General features: G+C 33.6%; 4 protein-coding genes across 5 annotated transcripts; 1 reads left to right on the top strand and 3 right to left on the bottom strand.

The window, feature by feature from the left end:
• Window positions 1-1,675: 1,675 nt before the first annotated feature.
• Window positions 1,676-5,226, bottom strand: LOC140676536 (uncharacterized). The gene is made up of 12 exons (XM_072911682.1): window positions 5,175-5,226; window positions 5,007-5,066; window positions 4,866-4,910; window positions 4,494-4,646; window positions 4,241-4,433; window positions 3,912-4,066; window positions 3,360-3,641; window positions 2,778-2,967; window positions 2,325-2,565; window positions 2,129-2,202; window positions 2,003-2,044; window positions 1,676-1,934 (listed from the first exon to the last, which is right to left on the bottom strand). Exons 4-11 carry the CDS (start codon window positions 4,620-4,622, stop codon window positions 2,016-2,018), a joined length of 1,293 nt encoding a protein of 430 aa, XP_072767783.1. The 5' UTR covers window positions 4,623-4,646; window positions 4,866-4,910; window positions 5,007-5,066; window positions 5,175-5,226; the 3' UTR covers window positions 1,676-1,934; window positions 2,003-2,015.
• A 515-nt stretch (window positions 5,227-5,741) lies between these two features.
• LOC140676531 (folliculin-interacting protein 1) lies at window positions 5,742-12,789 on the bottom strand. Of its 2 annotated transcripts, XM_072911668.1 has the most exons (12): window positions 12,580-12,789; window positions 11,163-11,367; window positions 10,639-10,725; window positions 10,459-10,538; window positions 10,307-10,386; window positions 9,770-9,889; window positions 9,461-9,692; window positions 8,911-9,240; window positions 8,763-8,847; window positions 7,177-8,510; window positions 6,470-6,920; window positions 5,742-6,387 (listed from the first exon to the last, which is right to left on the bottom strand). In XM_072911668.1, the coding sequence occupies exons 1-12, from the start codon at window positions 12,693-12,695 to the stop codon at window positions 6,175-6,177; spliced, it is 3,333 nt and encodes a 1,110-aa protein (XP_072767769.1). In that variant the 5' UTR covers window positions 12,696-12,789; the 3' UTR covers window positions 5,742-6,174. The 2 variants fall into 2 exon arrangements, with proteins under 2 accessions (XP_072767769.1, XP_072767771.1); XM_072911670.1 differs by lacking the exon at window positions 12,580-12,789 and having other exon boundaries at window positions 10,639-10,742; window positions 11,163-11,296.
• Window positions 12,790-13,624: 835 nt separating this feature from the next.
• Window positions 13,625-16,943, bottom strand: LOC140676537 (dnaJ homolog subfamily B member 13). Its single transcript, XM_072911684.1, has 6 exons — window positions 16,684-16,943; window positions 16,157-16,378; window positions 15,747-15,891; window positions 15,273-15,450; window positions 14,514-14,685; window positions 13,625-14,002 (listed from the first exon to the last, which is right to left on the bottom strand). Exons 1-6 carry the CDS (start codon window positions 16,818-16,820, stop codon window positions 13,711-13,713), a joined length of 1,146 nt encoding a protein of 381 aa, XP_072767785.1. The 5' UTR covers window positions 16,821-16,943; the 3' UTR covers window positions 13,625-13,710.
• Window positions 16,919-18,646, top strand: LOC140663240 (uncharacterized). Its single transcript, XM_072887261.1, is given in 4 exon segments — window positions 16,919-17,056; window positions 17,059-17,197; window positions 17,769-18,264; window positions 18,526-18,646. Coding segments are annotated over 4 exon segments (894 nt in total).

Genomic DNA, 18,646 nt, shown 5'->3' with positions numbered 1-18,646 from the left:
AAGATGCTTCGTGTACTTTATGGAGAGAAGCCTACATATTTACCAAAGTAAATGCGTGTGTGGGATCGTCTCTTCTTTCGTGAACGATCGTATCGAGATCTCTCTGAGATCAAGATACCAAGAATCGTCCTGCTCCGATTATCCCATTGCCCGAAACGACCTTACTCTTGGCTGAAACCTATCATCGTTCTTTCGATAGCTTTCCAATGGCTATTGTTTGCAAAAACACGTTACGCTCAATTTTATTCCGTCTATAAAACTGTGGCTCCAGTGAATTGATTAATAAATTGATCTATTTGCATCGATATGGTTTATTATATGTACAGATTTATAATGTTAAGATGTTTCGTGAAAGTGATATCCGTTAAATAAAATTATTATTATTATTCACTAATATATTGTACTACAAAGAAATTACATATGCGTATATTAATATTAATAAAATATTGTGTTGTATATAACATTAATTTAAATACCCGAGTTTTCCTTTCAATTATTTTCTCACCGTCATCGCAGATGATTCGAAACTTTCGTATCGCTTCCGGTGGAATCGTGGGTGCGGATCCTTTTGGATCCATGTACTTTCGTAGTTTTACGAATTATGAGACCAGCAAGACAATGGAGCGAGGAACACATTCTAATATGCATACTTACATATGCATCAGAATGCGCGTAATAATGCCATCGCAACAGCCCACGATCAACGGCCTGCGACTGCGCTTCCGATTAGCGCAATGCGTTTGTTACACGGCCTTCGAATTGCTCTCGCGCGTTTCTCGTTTCTTTCTATTTTATCGAGAAAATCCAGAAAATGATATTCTTTTGCAACAATTATGTTCTCAAACTTTTAAAATTTTAAAACCAGAGGATTAAATATTTTAATTAACTTTAGCATTAACGTCTTATATGATGATGAAAACACTCTGACTTGACACGTAATTATACAATGATTATCTAATATTAATATTCTCGAGGATTAATTGAACATTTTATTTAAATATTCAAATAATTCAAATTCTATTGCAATAATCAAGTTTAGTGAAAGCATAGCTAGTCGTATTAATCATGTCTATAATAAAATAATTATGAAAACGAGCTGTTTATTCTCGAAAATCATACATATATGCATATATATATATATATATACATATATATAAATATTACATAATAATGTGATGTATTTTTTTTTACATAATTTAATGTTACGTTCTTTGTGTCATTCTTGTGCAAATTTCTTAATAGAGTTTAATCTGCTGTAAAATTAAGACGATTTATTAAAGTGTGTCTTCTCCTGATTTTCTTACTCTCTGACGCTTCTTTTATTTAAAGGTGTTTATAAAAGGAGAAGACACCCTGCGATTATTACGCAAACAGATAGATATACTAACTACTTTCACGCCGAGCAGTCGTTGACTTCCGACGCGACATAAAATTCATATTTTTATGCCTAGAAACATCTCGAATATTATGTTGTCTAGTCTAGCATTAGTCGATGTTACGACGCAGCTTCTTGAACATGTAATCTGATGAGCATTTCTCACGGAATATGGAATACAGTCGCGGATAAACCTCGATCGATAAACCATCGATTATCGTAGAATATCAATTATGATGTAATCGTTATACATAAGGCTTAATGTCAAACATGATGTATCGGTAATCGTTGTTACATCAAATGAAATATGCATTAAATATACCATTTCACATTGTGTAATTATTCGTATGTGATACAACAGAAAAGTTTTACATTGTAATTGATTGTAATTACGATGAACCATAGAAGCGCGATTTTGAAATTGCTTTCATCATTTTACTGAATTTTTACATTTAATACATTATTAAAAAAATCATGCACAAAGACATTTTATTATCACAACAACGTACATGATCAGAACACCAGACACGTACATTCTGCATTTATAAAAATTACATCTCTGCAAAAAATTATGAAAAATATCAATATGTTAATATTAATACTATTTTTCTTTATATATTTACTTACCATTTTTCTTTATTTACGATGCGGAACAAGGTTGCGATGACACTAGAATAAATTATGCAAGCCTCAGTTATATAATTTAATATAAAAAATGATATTAAAAATTTTTTAAATTTTAGAAGAATGTACTTTCGTAAGCCTTGACAGAGGGACAAGAGATGGAACAGCGTGGCAGTGGAACGAGAGTTCCAGGCGGAATGTAGCTAGAAAAAACGTATTATAAGTTTAGAAATTTATAAATTTATAAACAAACAAAAAAAGTAAAATAGAAATTATAAAAAACTAAATTAATAAACAGTTAAAGAAGAGTGTGAAAAAATCGAACCTTAAATTGTACGTAGTATTATCCTCCATAGAATTAACCGGTGGATAATAAGCGGGAACCACAGCCCATGGTTTCTCGATTCGATCAGTTGGTTCCACGGGTTGGTAACTCAATCGCATCGTGGTCTCAGATTCCATTGGAACGTCAGAGTGCTGATACTTATATATGGGTGCGTACGATTTATTAGGCAGCAGACATTCATGATTGTTCGGTATGTAAGATAGTTTATGGGTCGTGCAGGCTGAAATAATAATACGTTGGAAATAAAAAATCAAATGGAATAATTATACAATTTCCAAGAATTTTTAATAAAAAAAGGAATCTCGTCAAAGAAACAAATATATCGCAAATTTTAGTAATAAATCTATAAAAGGCTATATATATATATATATATATATATGTGTGTGTGTGTGTGTGTGTGTGTGTGTGTGTGTATATACAATTGTAACTCACATTCTAGCGGCAAAGGTGAGAAAGTGAGATTGCTTTCTGGTCGAAACTCTGTTGGCGGTGTCATCTGTTTCCAGGTATAATCGTGCTTCTGGGTAGTTTCGTCCTGCATCGGACCTCTGCCTAACAATTGCTTATCGCAAGGCGTGATAGGCGTTTCCTGTTTGACGCACCAATTGCCTAAGAAACTCAGCTGCAACAAGAACAAGATTGAAATTTCAAATATGAAAATAAAATTGACATAGTTGCGCGCAGCGATCCAGATAAAGATTATAAAAAACATCTTATGATTAATAAAGCGATTATCTCGTTTCGTATTCTACGATGTTGAAACGATAAAACTAATCGGCGTCCTCAATCTTACAGGAATATTTATTGTTGTCATTTCGTTACAATAGCATGATAGAAAGATGACTGTCGAATCAAATCTGCGAGGCGACGCAACGATTGTTAGGCAATTCGAGAAAATTATCTCGTAATCATCGCATAATGCACTCGACAATGTGACCATCGACCCGATTTAGTGTGTCATCCGCGAATCAAATTCACTGTGAAGGTGCGATTTTGCTGCACGAGTTTGCTCACCCGATTGACGGTGTCATGAGAGAGCGGACATGGCGAAAAAATTATACTGTCAGGCTGGCGAATGGGGTCCGACGGCTTGTCACCGCCACACCCGAAATAGCTAAGCCGATACGTGGTGTTGTCGTCAAAGCAGCAACCAGTGTTTAGCAAATTATCGTTCTCCTGCAGAACGAAAGGTTCGGGAGGTTTTTCACCGCAGTGGGGCCAGTAACTCAGTTTGTAAGTCGTGCATCCGTCCATCGGTGTCATCGGGCGACAATATTCTCTTTTCGGTAGTTCCTCCTGGAAAAATATAAATAATTATATATAATTTATTATTTTATATTTATAAATAATAAATATTTATAAAATTATTTTGTTTAATTTGCATACAAATACCTACTATATAAATTACTAACAAAAAATTGTATTATTATAATTTGAAGTAACAGATATTCAAAAAATTATTCAAAGTTATTTAAAAATACAAAACTATTTAGAACAATCATAGCTTATTAAAAATGTAGATTACAGATAAAATAGAATTTTAGAATCGTTGCTGGAATCGCTTACTTTTACAGGCATTTCATTCGGCCAATAGCTAAGCCTGTATGTCGTACAACCTTCCATTGGTACATCCGATTTGACATATTTGTTAATGGGCGCATAAGAGAGTGACGGAAGCGAGCAAGAAGAATTGTAGTAGCTCAACCGGTACGTCGTATCGTCTTTTTTTTATAAGTTATTAATTAATGAATTAAATGACATTGCAAAAATTTTAATAATATTTTATAATTAAAATGTTACATTCTTATCAAATACTGAAGATTATTAAATTATAATTCTATAAAATGGATATTCTTATCTATTAATTATCTTACAATTAGCGCGATAGAAATTACCAGACAAAGCAGCACAGGGACGATACAAATTATCCTGTTGCCTGATTGGTTGAACACGATCCATGGATAATCTCCATGGATAATCGCGTTTATGTGTCGTGACGTTTTCCATCGGACCTCTACCTAGCCATTGTCTGTCACAGGGTGTTATTGGCGGATCTGTTTTCACGCACCAGTTGCCAAAATAGCTCATCTGAAAGAGCAATTAAGTTCCCTGTCGACAAGTCGTCATAAGTGTAAAATGTTGTCATACTTTATGCGTCGTTTCGTCAGATATTGGTGCATCACTGCATGTCATGAGATTGTCTTCAGGACGGATGGGTTCTACTGTGGTACTAGGACCTTCCCAGTAAGAGAGTCGATACGTTGTATCTTTTTCCATTGGTACGTTTGATTTCGAATAATACTAGAAGAAATTTACAGATGTAATTACTCACACACATAGAAAACATAGATCACATAAAGAAAATCAGCAAAAATATTTTTATAAATCCACTACGAATCAAAGAAAAAATATTTTCTCCTTTCTAATATATTAATTTTCCAAAATATAAAAACACGGTAATTTCATAAAAAATAGTAAAAGTGCTATCCTGTACTAGTAAATTTTCTTTAAACTACTTACATGAATGGGTGCGAAGGATTTCGATACCTCCGGCTGGATATATTTCTGTAAAAATCATTTTTGCTCTCTCTAATTTATATATCTTTAAAATGAATAAATATATAAATACAATTGTATGAACATTAGAATTTGTCAACTCACGTAGCATGTGGGTTGTGGTACACAACAACAGCAACAGTTGCAACATGCATCATGGCCTAGCTAAAATATGTTATGTTCCAAAAAAAATTTAGGATTAAATTGAATAAAGAAATTATTAAAACATCAAATGCAAGTATTATAGAATAATTTTTTTTTCTATAAGCTCACCCGAATTTTATTCTTTGCCTCAATAATCGACTGCTGCGGAATTTTCTTAGGTCTGTTGGAATAAAATTAGTACGTATTTATTTTTAAATAAGTATTTAATTTAAAATACTATATTTGTGAATATATGTATGAGAAATATGTATGATGCCGAAATTAAACTTCAATTAACGAGTTATTGCGGTGTCAGAGCTCACGGATCAGGGGAGCAGATCTCCATGATTCTTGGTATAATTTATGTGAATGCCAGTATCTTACATCGGATATCACAAAAAATAGGGAGAAGAAATTTAGTTAGATTATCATAATTTTTAAATATTTTGAATACAAAAATGTGAAACGGCCGAGTCGTGTGACGTTATTCACTACTACTGCGAGATATTAATCAAATTCCAACGTCATCGAAAAACGGATAAATTCATTTTAAGTTTTACATATGTGTGCGAATATATAAATCTATGGCAAAATGAAATTCGTACTTTAAATCAACAAAGTATAATGTAATTTATTAAATATCTAACAAAGATGATTAAACTACTGAGGAATTTTTGAAAAATACAGCAAAATAAAAAAGTTTATTTGAATTTTATTAATCAAGTGTACAACAATAAGTTTGCATGAATCATGTAAAAAAACCAAATATGAACAGCATACACACACGCACGCACGCACACACACACATACTCCATTAGTCAAAGTCAGAATCAATCGCCGATTTCATGTTAGACGAGAACTATGCAATTCGCAATAAGATAGCTGAAGACACGAATAAAATTTAATATTCTCTTTAACGTAATTTGTAGTTTAAAATTAGAATTTAAATATTACTATATATTTAATCGTAAGATTACGTTATTATTATGTGTACTCGACAAAAAATAATAAAGTTAGTTTCTTTCGATCAAAAATATCAGAGCGTATATTGATACGATATATTCAAAAATATCTATACATATATAAAATACCACATAAGCAGAACACTAGTATAAATAATTGAACGGATTTAAGTTAGCGTAAAACCAAATCGTTGTGTTATTTCCGGAGAATGAGTGGTCGCGACTGCAAGTAAAAGCGGTATGTCGGCTGCGTCGAGATCGAGAGCGTTGGTCAGATTGTCCACATTGGCATCGCACACTTCTACGGACATCATCATCTCTGCCAATGCTTCGCTTCTCAACCATAATTCCCTCAATTTAGCCTCCAGAATTGATATGCACTGAAATATCGGTTTGATTGAAAAGAATAATTTATTTAAAAAAAAACACCAAGAGATGAGTAATTATTAAAAAAGAACTCACATGGGTAGGAGAGTGGTAATTTTGCCATATATATGCAAAGGATTCTAACATGTTCGACACCAGACGCGACATCCCGACCGGCAAGGGCGGACTTTGGCAAGGCGTATTGTTTGACAAGATCCCGACGTGCCACGTGTCCAGATCGGCCAATACGCAGAATGCTTCCGCGACTGGTTGATCGATCGTAGGAAATCGAGCGCTAGCCATAACTTCTTCCCGCATATGCGACCACCACGTCTCTTCCGGTTCAACTTCGGCGTTGTCCTTCTCGTACTCCGAAATTTTTTTTCTTTTTCTCCTCTTCTTCCTCTTGGTTACACCCTGTAGTACTAAACCCCACGTGTAGCCCGTATCTAGAATGTTAGTCTCGTCATGCGTCATTTTATTTTGCACGAGAGTTGTCGTGAAATCCATTTCTCTGACTAAACCTTTACTCGAAATCTTCTTCGACCTGCAACAAAGTCATTATAATGAGATAAATAATTTCTCTTAAGGAAATGATGGAATTAAAATAGAATGTTGATCTGTTATTTAAATGAAAAAATTTTGAGATTAATCTTTATGGATTTTAATTAATTTAATTTCAATTCAATTTTATCAAAACAAAAAATAATCTTAAATTAATATAAATAATATTGTGACAAAAAAATAAATCTTAAATTTATATAAAAATTTAAACAAATATTACTGTATCGAAATACACTAACTGTGGCATCGGTAGCTCGATAACGCTACTGGCTTCCATTAGAGCCTCAAGACTGTTTGACCGCGATAATCTTATGCTTTTACCACCTTCGGAACTTCCACACGTGCGCAATACTTCCGTCGCGTTTGTCGGTGTTTCCAGCACTTGCTTGCTACCGTCATAATCTTGCGAGGCAGCGTGTCCCTGACCGTTGCACTTTAAACAGAAGTCAATTGATCTTCCGCCCATATAGGATGTTCCCGGTGGAGGCTGTATGCTCTTCGATGATTCGGGAAAGTTTCGCTGGATGATCTTTCTCAACACGCCCTCCGGAAGTTGCGCGGATGTGCTCGGCACCCCTTTCGTGAAAGTGCAGGAACACTGACAGATGTTACCGAGCCGCGGTCTCGACGGTAACTTTACAGATTTATCTTCCCCTCCGAGAGTGAAAAAGACCTGCGATTCCTTAAACTCGTCGACGAATCCGCGATCCACGTTAAGCGGTAACTCGGGTCTATTGTAAAACATTTTTAACGGATCCACATTGCTATCCAACGGATGTTGCAGTTCAGTCTTTCCAGCCGCGAGACTCTCTTCGGGATCGCGCGCGTCCAACTTCTTTTCGAAACTCAATAACGAATATTCCGGATAATTTTGCGGCCGATATTCTCTTTTTGACGTAACATCCTCCTGAGACTCGATCTCGCTAACGATTATTTTCACTTTGCTCGATGCGTAATTTTTTACATTATCTTTGGCGTTCTCCTCGTATTTTTCGGTCTCGTCACGTAGCTTAAGTTCCTTCGCTGGAAGCTTGAAGTCTATCGATGCTTCAATTGACTTTATCATAAGCGTCTCAAGGTCGGATTTCATGGTGCTACTACGCTTCAAAGGGCTGACGGATCGCGAAACTCTCGCTCGTTCAGGATACTGTACAATAGCATCTCGAGACATGTTAACATCGTTGGTACCAGTATCGGATGATCGTATCGGTTTACGCGATGGTAAAACGCGTGACTCGCATCTGCGAATCGCGGCATCTCGATCGTTGAATGCGCACGTCGGCCTCCTGTTAGCGAATAGATGCGGTCGCTTGCTGTAGGCCTGCTCCAACAGATCCGTCGCCGTTTGCACATCTTGCTCCGACGAGCAACGGAATTCACGGCGTTTCTGTATTATCCCGCTACGAATAAAATAAGATAGAAATGACAAGACGGAATTAATCAGGTCACTTTTTCGAGGATCGCCCGCGATTACGGTATGCGCCACTTTCACGGGGTTGCCTAACGCGCCATACAGATCGCCAAGTTGTGCCCAAAGAGGATTGCAAGAATACCAGCTGCCCAATTTTTCAATCTAAAAATAAAAATAAGGGTTATCTATTAGAGAAATTTTAATAAATTTTCGCGTCAAAGTTGATAATAATACATACAAATTATCTATTTTTATTATCACAAGTTTAATAATAATAGCATACAGTTCTGCATGCATTAAACAAAGATATAAAATTAATTTTTTTAAATTTTATTTATAATTTTAAGTCAAATATACATTTAATTTTTATATTTAAATAATTCTTAAAATTATTCTTACGATTTTCTTACTTACCATTTGCCGATCACGCGGAGATAGCACGGTGTATATCCATCCGAGATGATACGTTAACACAGCAGTCACTACAGTACTCAGAAAACTAAAAGACATTAAGATAAATATACGTTTATTAAATTTGTGAGATTTATTTTCCTATACTCACAAATTTGTCGACTTTGTATCGAGCTCCTCAAATAACTGACACATCTGTTGCAAACTACGATGTAAGATATTCGTAGTATCATATACTGTCACAGAGTTGAGTAACACGTCATGCCACAGCAGAGGTGTACAGGTACTGATGTCGACACTGACGTTGAGAAGTACGTGTAACAGCGAAATGACAAATCGAGACGTTGCTCTGCAAATTCTATCAGTCAGCTGCATCTTGCAAGTTGAACCGTTGATTTTGTTAGTCTCAATGCAAAAATATCTTAAACGATCCAGCATTCCTTCTAAGAGAGCCATGTGTTCCAAAAGGCGCGCCTTCTGGCTGCAAATATTTTTCATCTACTTATAACAAATTTTTATCAAATTAAAAATCTTTCACTTTTTTTACGTTTTTCTTCACAATTGTATATAATCATCTTTAATTTTTTTATAATGAAGAATCTATGTTTAAGATTATATTTTAGAGAGAGGTGTTTTTTTCGTAAATATATATTTTTATATAGAAATATAAATCATATAAATACATGCATGTAATTCTATACCTTTCGTGGCCCTGAGCCAATCGCACCAACATCGTTAAACCTAGCCTGGTCTTGTGTCGTTTTGCATGTCCGTCACGCCCGTCGTTCCCATTTTCGCTCCAGTGCTGCATTCCGAAAGCATCGTCGGAATCCGATCGTCCGAGGGAAGTGGAGACCGCTCTCAACCATCTTCTGCGCAAGCTACTGAGACTGCCGACCCCGGACGAGCCGTTACTCTCCAACGATTGCGAACCTGGATCAGCATCGCGTTACGACGTGAACACACCATCCTCGGCAATGAATCGCTCTAATCGTTTGACGTGAACTTACTGCCCGTCCGAGGCGTTACGTCTATGTCCCAACCACTGCCGAAACTCGAGCAGGTCGAATTCTTCCGCGGGCTCGCGTGTAATTCGTTACCCGATAAATTGCCGGAACTCGGTCGAGAGTCTGTGATGGAAACCTAATCAGGGTTTATTCTGGCGCTATTTTTAATAACCCTTCCAACTATTTGTGGCATTTTTATTCGTCTAATTTTCTTTATTCAAAATTGAACAAATTACTCGCGAAGTTGTAAAAAGTACCATGTAAATACGATCATAATAGCATAAATTGTATAAATGTTTTAAAAATTTGTTTCTTAAATTTCTTTCTAAAAATTTATTGTTCATATAAAATGTATTCATTCAAAAAGTTGAAAGGAATAAATGTAGCCATAATAAGATAAACTGTATAAGTCTTTCTTTAAATTCCGTTCTTCATACAAAATACATTTAATAGAGGAGGTAAAAGGGTTAATTTTTATTGTACTTTATATCTCAAATTATTAATTTGAAACGAATGTAATAATAATATCGATATACTTACGCAAGGATCGTATACTAGTGTTGCTGGAAGTAGAATCTACATGCATTGATCGTCCTAATTTTTCATCCGAAATTCTTTCACTATAATGCAATAAAATGAGAAATAAAAAATCAAGAAAAGTATCTTTGAAAGAAATAATGGAAAATAGTTACCTTGTCTTGCATGTGCTGTGTTCCGTCACCGAAAAAATTTTTGTGCACATAATGCACGGCGGAGAGTTCATCGAATGAACCTTTAAATTGTGAAAAAATAAATTAATAATTAAAATAAATATGCATAATATTGTGACAAGATATAAATTAAAAAATGACATTTTTTATCGATTGATTTACCTTAAACGATGATCCTCTGTACGTCATCGCTACAGTGCCGAATACCATTTCGCTTAGTAAGTTCACATCATCTTCGATTTTGTCATGCTAAAAAATTTTTGATACTACATTTCGTTAGTAATATTTAATTAGTTCTCTAGACTGGAAAAAATAAATGTCAAAAAGAAAATTTCAATAAAAACATCTTGTTTGATTAAATATATGTTGTAATAAACAGAAAAAAATGATTTTACTAAAAATAAATAGAATATAAAACTTATTCCTATTACACACAAAAAATGAAAATTTATTAATTATTTTAAAGATATTAAAAGTATTTTAAGATTTGTCTTATCTTGCATAATCAATCTACAATTTATAAAACCGATACAATTGATAAAAAAATTATTATGTACATACATATAACAAATTATAGCAAAAGTTTACACAGTAGTCACCGAAACTAGAGGATTAAATATTATTTGATGAAATTGATGTTCATAATTTGTTTCTTGATTATCAGTGCGTGAAACTTTTGTAATTACCTCGAAATCGCGAGTGGTCCCTATGTTAAAAGACGTCTCACACTTTCCCTTCGCATTGTTGTTTACCGCTGTGCACACAATTTCGCTTTTACTTCGGTGCTTGTGCACCGTCATCGAATCAAAGAGAAGTTTCCTACCTCGCCATTCGCATTCTCTAAATAATAAAATCCGCACTTGATCCGCCCCAGGAAGTAATACAGAATCCCTACAAAACGCGTTACATTTAAGAGGTTTTTCTTTTGCACACCAAATGGTTAAAGCGATATAAACAATGTTGTATATACATATATGTATGTGTGTTTAACAAGTGCATAAATTTAATATAATATTTCATTACGATAATTATAATGATATACTTTTATTTACTGTATTGTAAAAAAATATCATTTCCGAAAAAATCTTAAGATATATCGAGGGTTTCATAAAACAGAGGCATATTCCCAATTTAAAAAAATGAAATATTAAAGCTTTATTGCATAATAAAGCTACGTACTAATTGACCTAATAATAATTATATAAATATATCAATTATTAATAATTATTAATAATAATTATATTAAATAAATACAGAAATATTTACACGTATGTATCAAATGCGAATTTTAAACCGTTTCTTCTCATTCTGAGCCTTATATTATGAAATCCTCGATATCTACACAATAAAAAAAATATAAAAAGATAAAAATATATTTCAATTCTATTATATATATATATATATATATATATATATATACACACACATATTTTTATATTATTTTATTTTATATTTTACTTTTATTATATTATTAATTTTTATTAAGTATTTTGCATAATGATAAATGTGTTATTACTTTACATAATAAAATTAACAATGCCTTGATCTATATTAAACTGTAACGAAAGAAATGGAAAAGAAAATAAAAAAGTTTGATACTAAACGCTAGTAATTATTGTATAGCGTAAAAATTTGCATATATAAAAAAATACGATAAAACTCTCGTGATATCTTGCTCGAATGGCTCGCGCGATCACTTTGATGTCACGTTGGTAAAACAGCTGTAGATGCGAGCAAGAAAATAAAGTAAAGTAATAACAGTGAGAAGTAGGTTAGGGAATCATCGATTTCTCTGAAATAATTCCATATTTTCAATCGATCATTTATTGTTAATTTTTCACTTAACGCAATTGTCACTTTTATTTTATTGCCTATTGGACGATATGTGAGTGCATTTCGCGCTTTTTTAAAAACACTTAACTTTTCTTTTTTTTTAGCACTAATACAAAATAATAATATGCAAATGATCGATGTGATAAGGCGTGAAATAATATCGTGATAACGGTGGATGCTGCGCGAATCATTCCGAAGAATTTTTATGAACATCGGCGATAACAGGAACCATGCTCCGAAATGGAGCTACGCGCGCGATCCCTTGCTCACCTATCATTCTCAGCTGTTCGCGCACTGGACACTAAGCTTCCGACACTTTCGCGTAGACTACTCTTCTTCAGAGGCAGCAACTTATCGAGCAACGGCATCATAAAGCCACAGCTCATTGTCTATAGTTAGCCCGCATCGCTCATCAGACTCGTGTCCCCGCGGTCTATCATGTCACGAGGAACTGCACCATACATGTTCGTGGGAGTGTACGTCTACTGTAAATAAAGTCACGTGCGGAGGAGTCATATGATTGCCGGAGATAATAGCACAGCTGAAATCGCTGTCGCTAGCTGAAATGGCATACTCGAGGTCGCAGCTTGACGGAGGCTAAGCGCTCCATAAATTGGACTCATTCATGCCATTTTTTTCATATGTCACGTGGATTTTTCTCACATCTGTCATGTAGGAGTGAATACTTTCATGATCTTCCTATGATGAATTAAATTTTGCAAAAACTCACGAAGTGAGTTTATACCGATAGACAAGTTTTGTTGGATTATCAGTAGATCCCGCAAGATGGAGACACCCGGTATATCGTGAAACAATCAACAATGAGCGAACGTCCTAAAGGCATGTTAGGTCTGCTGATCTGATATTGGTATGCTTACGTCGCGTCGCACATTTAAGGGTCGATGATACCAGACGTCAGCTATTTTGGGCGTATGACGTCAGAAGGAAGAATTCATACCATACAAATTTATGCCCATGTATATGATTTCTTACTGAAATTTGTTTTAGTTTTTGATAAAATACAGGCACACAAATAAGAAAATATTTATTTGCATACATACATATAAATACGTTGACGCGCATATATATAACATAAAATTAAATATGCATATATCAACATGATTAAATTTGTTTTTTAATTGTACATTATTTAATATGCACCACATATTGTAATTTTTCTCTGTCTTTTGAATGTTATTATCATCATTTTACAATAGTTTAGTTATAAATGTTAATTATACATCACATTAAAATAATTGCACATAGAGATGATAATTTTGTAGATCAACTTTTATTTTTATATGATTTCTCAGAATTTACGACATCGAAAAATAAGTACAATATCGAATCTATATGCATATCTAATAAAGAATGAAATATATTTACAAAAGGCATGTCAAATCAAGTTTCACATATTTTCAATCGATCCGCTTCATCGTTTACGCCTCGTCGTAATGGAATGTTGTCGTCGACATTTCTGCGCATCTTGTTGGCCAATATAAGGCGATGAATATACTCGGCATTCTCGACGTTCGTACGAGACATTTCAAAGGCTTTCTTGATGTGGTTCTTGTTGAATAATGGCAAATAAATCGGAAATTCGACATTAAATCTCAGTATCAAATCGCCCCTCTTCTTCGGATTTGCTGGAAAAGGCATACCTTCACCTAGTACACGTTTGATGTAATCTGGTCTGTAAGACGCAAAAGATGATTTAAACAAAATATCTTTAAGTTATAATTAAGATATCTCTCAGTTATAATGTTAGTAAACAAAGAAAGAAAAAATTGTTTAAAATCGAATAATGTAATAAATAATTAAAAGAAGCTACTGTTAATAAAATTACTTTTAAAATAGATTTTTAATTGTTCTTTATTTTTACATAAAAATTAATATGAGAGAGCTGCAAAAAATAATTTAAGATAAAACCTTATTTAACTTTCTCTCAGTTATAATCTTTTAGTAAGTAAAAGAAGAGAGAGAAAAGTGTTTAAAATTAAATCATGTATTAAAAGAAGCTAATGTTGATTAAATTGCTTTTAAAATGGATTTTTAAATTGCTTTCTATTCTTATATTTATAAAAATTAATATTTATTCGAGATTTTTTTTTTATCTAGAGCAAACTAATCTTTAGAAAATTTTCAAAAATAGCAAAGTGTTAAATGTGACAAACATGATGCAATCTTATAACGGGTTTTCGTACGCAACGATCGATGTTATCGGAATCCGAAGAGTTCTGTCGTCGACGGTGTTAAGCGTGATCACCGTTCCGGTCAGCGCCTCCCTTAGAAAGATATCGACCGTCGTGTGCAGGTCCGAGCCCTCTCGCCGGAACGTTTCGTGAGGCCGATCCTCCGTGACGAAGATAACATCCGCTACGCTGACGTGTCTTAGACTTAGTGAAGATATCATCCCTTGTTACGATTAATCTAATCCTTATTTTACAGAAATTCGCATTGTCATGTGACGCGACGTGTGACTTGATCATCTTATACTTGACCATGAATTGACATAATCGTTACGCATTGCAAGTTTTTCGTTAATTATAAAAATTAATAAAAGACTGACAAAAAACGCAAGTTAATGATATGATTAATAAGGATTAATATTTATCACAGCAATACAACTTGAATTGTGAAATACATTACAGTATTCTTGAAATAAAAAGAAATGTAAATTTCTATAAGGCAGCAATCAAGATATGATTATGTATCGATGTTACTATCACTTAGAAAATTAATTTGAAAAATAAAAAAAAAAAATTAAACTTTACTTTATTATTATAATTTGTATTAATTGATTTTTTTTTATAGATAAAGAATTATTTCCTCTTGTAATTAGAGCGGAATTTGACGAACAATGAAAAAATCCATCTGTTTTATTGTTGCAATTGTAACAATGCTCAAGCGACCGCACTTATGATGGTAAAGTTCAAACTCAAGAACACAATGGAAGGACTTACCGGGTATCTTTGTGGGTCCCTGATCACCTTCTTCTGGAAACACTATTCTAGTACCCGGCGGGATCCCCGGTTTAATAGGTATCGTCAAGATTTTCTCCATCGATTTCGTTGTCGACTTATCGTCGCCAACTAAGACCAATTTTTGAATTTTCATTTTTTTTATTCCACCGAAAAATACCTATGACGAAACGTTCTCTGTTGTCTTAAATACAATTATACTTATATTTGTTTTTTACAATGCTTCTGTACATTTATAATTTATATTTAAAATTTAAGATTAAATTATCTTTTACAATTTTTTTTGAAACTTTGAATAATATTAATAATAAAATAATTTAGAAAGAAAGAAACAGTTCATAAATAATTCGCGGTAAATAATTCTCTCTCTCTCTCTCTCTGTTTTTTTCTCGAAAAGCATAAGAAAAAAAATAATCAGAGATATAGCAAAGAATAATGCAAAGATCAGTTCTATACCTCTGAAAGAGTTAAAAACAAAGTTTTGATCAGAGGTCCTTCCTTGCGTTTAATGCCTTGACCTTCAGGAAACTTGAATAGAGATTGAGGCTCGGTTAGGAAATTCAAGAGATCTTCGTACGGATTTTGAACCGCAAAAAATTCTCTAAAAATTCATAATTAACGTTAATTGTTAAAATATCGAAAATTTCTTTTTATAAAGGATCAACAAACGTAGCTTAATTTTAAAGATTCAATTTTCTGTACGTATATGCGAACATACATAAACATATATTAAAAAAAAATATTAATTATGAGAAGCAAATGCTTTAAAATAACATATTGGTCGTCAAATCAATATTAAAATCAAACGTATAAAATCATGATCTAATTTCTAAAATTGTAGAAAAAAAAAAGTTTTTCTATTTCACCTAAAGGTTCGCATCGGCTCCCCGTGATAGATATAAGGTTTCACAAGTCCTTCTGGTCGCGATACACCATTTTTAAGACCTTCTTCACCGTATTGATCATACACGGTTCTTCTAAGAGGATCTGAGAGTATGTCGTACGCTTCAGCTGCTAAGGCGAAAATCACCTCGGCACCTCCGTTCTTTTGCTGTGCTGGATTGTACCGTACAGCGCATCGTCGATATCTAAAAAAAAATAATCGCGCCATTTTATCAACGTCATATATTTTTTATTATATTTTTTCGAAAAACATATTATTTTTATAATATTATATACATATAATTAATATTGAATGTAATTTTATGAGACAAAAGGAAAAATAAAGAGAAATATTATTTAATATATATCATAAAGAGAAATCACATTATATTATAAAGATATCACCGCTATTATTAATAAATAAGACAAATATAATAGTGTACACGCAACATATTATCAAGAGTATAATGGAATTAATTATTTTGTTCTTGTAAAAAAAAGTCACGCTTACGCCTCTTTGATTTCCGTATCGTTGCAATTTCTTTCCAACGATAATACTTTGTAATAATCTATGTTATTAGATCTACACGTGCATTTGTCACGTAATATATCCGTATTAAGATCTGCATTCGAAACTTGAGAAACCATGTCGGGAAGTGAGAGTGACAAAGAATAATGAAAAAGAATCGAAAAATGACATTCATCAATTGAGTCTTTTGCAGCGAACGTCTTTTATTATCTTCGGCATGGCAATTTATGACAGAAAGATCAAAAATAAGACGATCGGTGCATCGTTACGTGTTTTCAACAAGCGACGCGGTGCCGACGACAACGGAAGACTGCCTGTATTCGTGTGTCAAATTTCGCCATTATCAGAAGATTCAAGAGTGCATTATTAAACACGCATAACAATATCGCATATCGTTGCAGCGGTTGGTGCTCAGTGGCAAAGTGTAAACCTTTTCGATAAATTTTTATCGCTATGGAGAACGCTCGCGAACGTGTCTTGAATATCGCCGAAAAGGGTAAGCGTATATAAAATCGAGTGAACTCCTAAACATTTCATGACGCGACAATCGCGGCCGAAACGCGCATGTCGACTAAATGCACATTGAATAATGCAAAGCGTGAAACATTCGCGTGAAATGTTCTTAAAACAGTTTAAAGTAGAAAAACTATTTAATATCCGAAACTCAAATCAGAAAACAAAAAGTTTAAAGAATATTTAAATATATGTAGAGATATATGAGATGATGAGACAATTATTAACAATAAAAAATAATATAACGTTTAGGTAATGATAATATAAAATTTACACTTACATAGTCTTTCAGAAATAAGTGGACAAACTTTAACAGCATATTTTACTCACTGTAAAAATAAAAAAAAGTTATAACTCGGAAAGAAAAGATTCGTTTTCGGACCCATGTTTTTTTCATCTTTACAGTGAGTAGAATATGCTCTAGATATTTGTCCGCCTATTTCTGAAACACCTTGTATACAAGAGAAGTTTTAACATTTGATAAATTTTCTTAAAAAATATATATTCTTATACTCTAAAAATAATTTTAAATAATATTCTTTATACATACACAGATGAAATAAATAAAATCTATGAAGAAGAGCGATGCATCCGCGACTGCGGGAAGATCATTGTTGTGGTATCAGCGACGGAAACAAGACCGTCAGTTTCCAAGGAGTATTTGGAAAGAAAGAAGGTCAATGATGAGATTAGCCTCCTTGACATCACCTCTTCGCTGCATTCTTTTCAAGATAAAAACGAAAATGATAAGGAGAATGCGGGAAAAAAATGTATTCCCGAAGAGTCAAAGATATCGCGTGGCAACCGCGAGGCGGACAAGATTTTTCCGCAGCAGCAGCAGCGGCAGGTGAATCGATCGCCCAGATGCAAAAGCGCCGGCATCCCGACGTTGTTATGCATCGATGGCGGCGGACTTGCGGATGCGACGGCGGTTGGAGTTAAGCGCAAGATCCCGAGACCGGCGAACGCTTTTATGCTCTTCGCCAATGAATGGCGACGAAAACTCGCCGCCGAGAATCCTCGAGAGTCTAACAAGGATATCAGTGTCAGGCTAGTCCATTTTTTTAAAGAAATTATTTTTGTTTAATCAACTTCAACGATCAAGAATTTCTCAATTTTAAATGAATTTTAAATAATTTTAAATCAATTTTGAAGAACTTTTCCGGGAATTATAAATATTTGTTATATCGATTTTTATTTTATTTATTATACTGATAATATATATATTTTTTGAGGGATAAAATTGTGAGATTGTTTAAAGATATTGAGTTTATATTTTGACAAAATGCTTTGTTTTTCCTACTCTTATAGATTAGGTATCTTTTGGAAAAATATGTCGAAGGACGTGAAGGAAAAGTATTTCGCACTGGCGCGTGAGGTGGATAAGGAACATAAGAGGAAGTATCCTGGTACGTCCAATATCTTTCCTTAA

The sequence above is a fragment of the Anoplolepis gracilipes genome, chromosome 2, assembly GCF_047496725.1.
Source record: "Anoplolepis gracilipes chromosome 2, ASM4749672v1, whole genome shotgun sequence".
NCBI lineage: Eukaryota > Metazoa > Arthropoda > Insecta > Hymenoptera > Formicidae > Anoplolepis > Anoplolepis gracilipes.
This window is presented reverse-complemented; position numbering and strand designations above follow the sequence as displayed.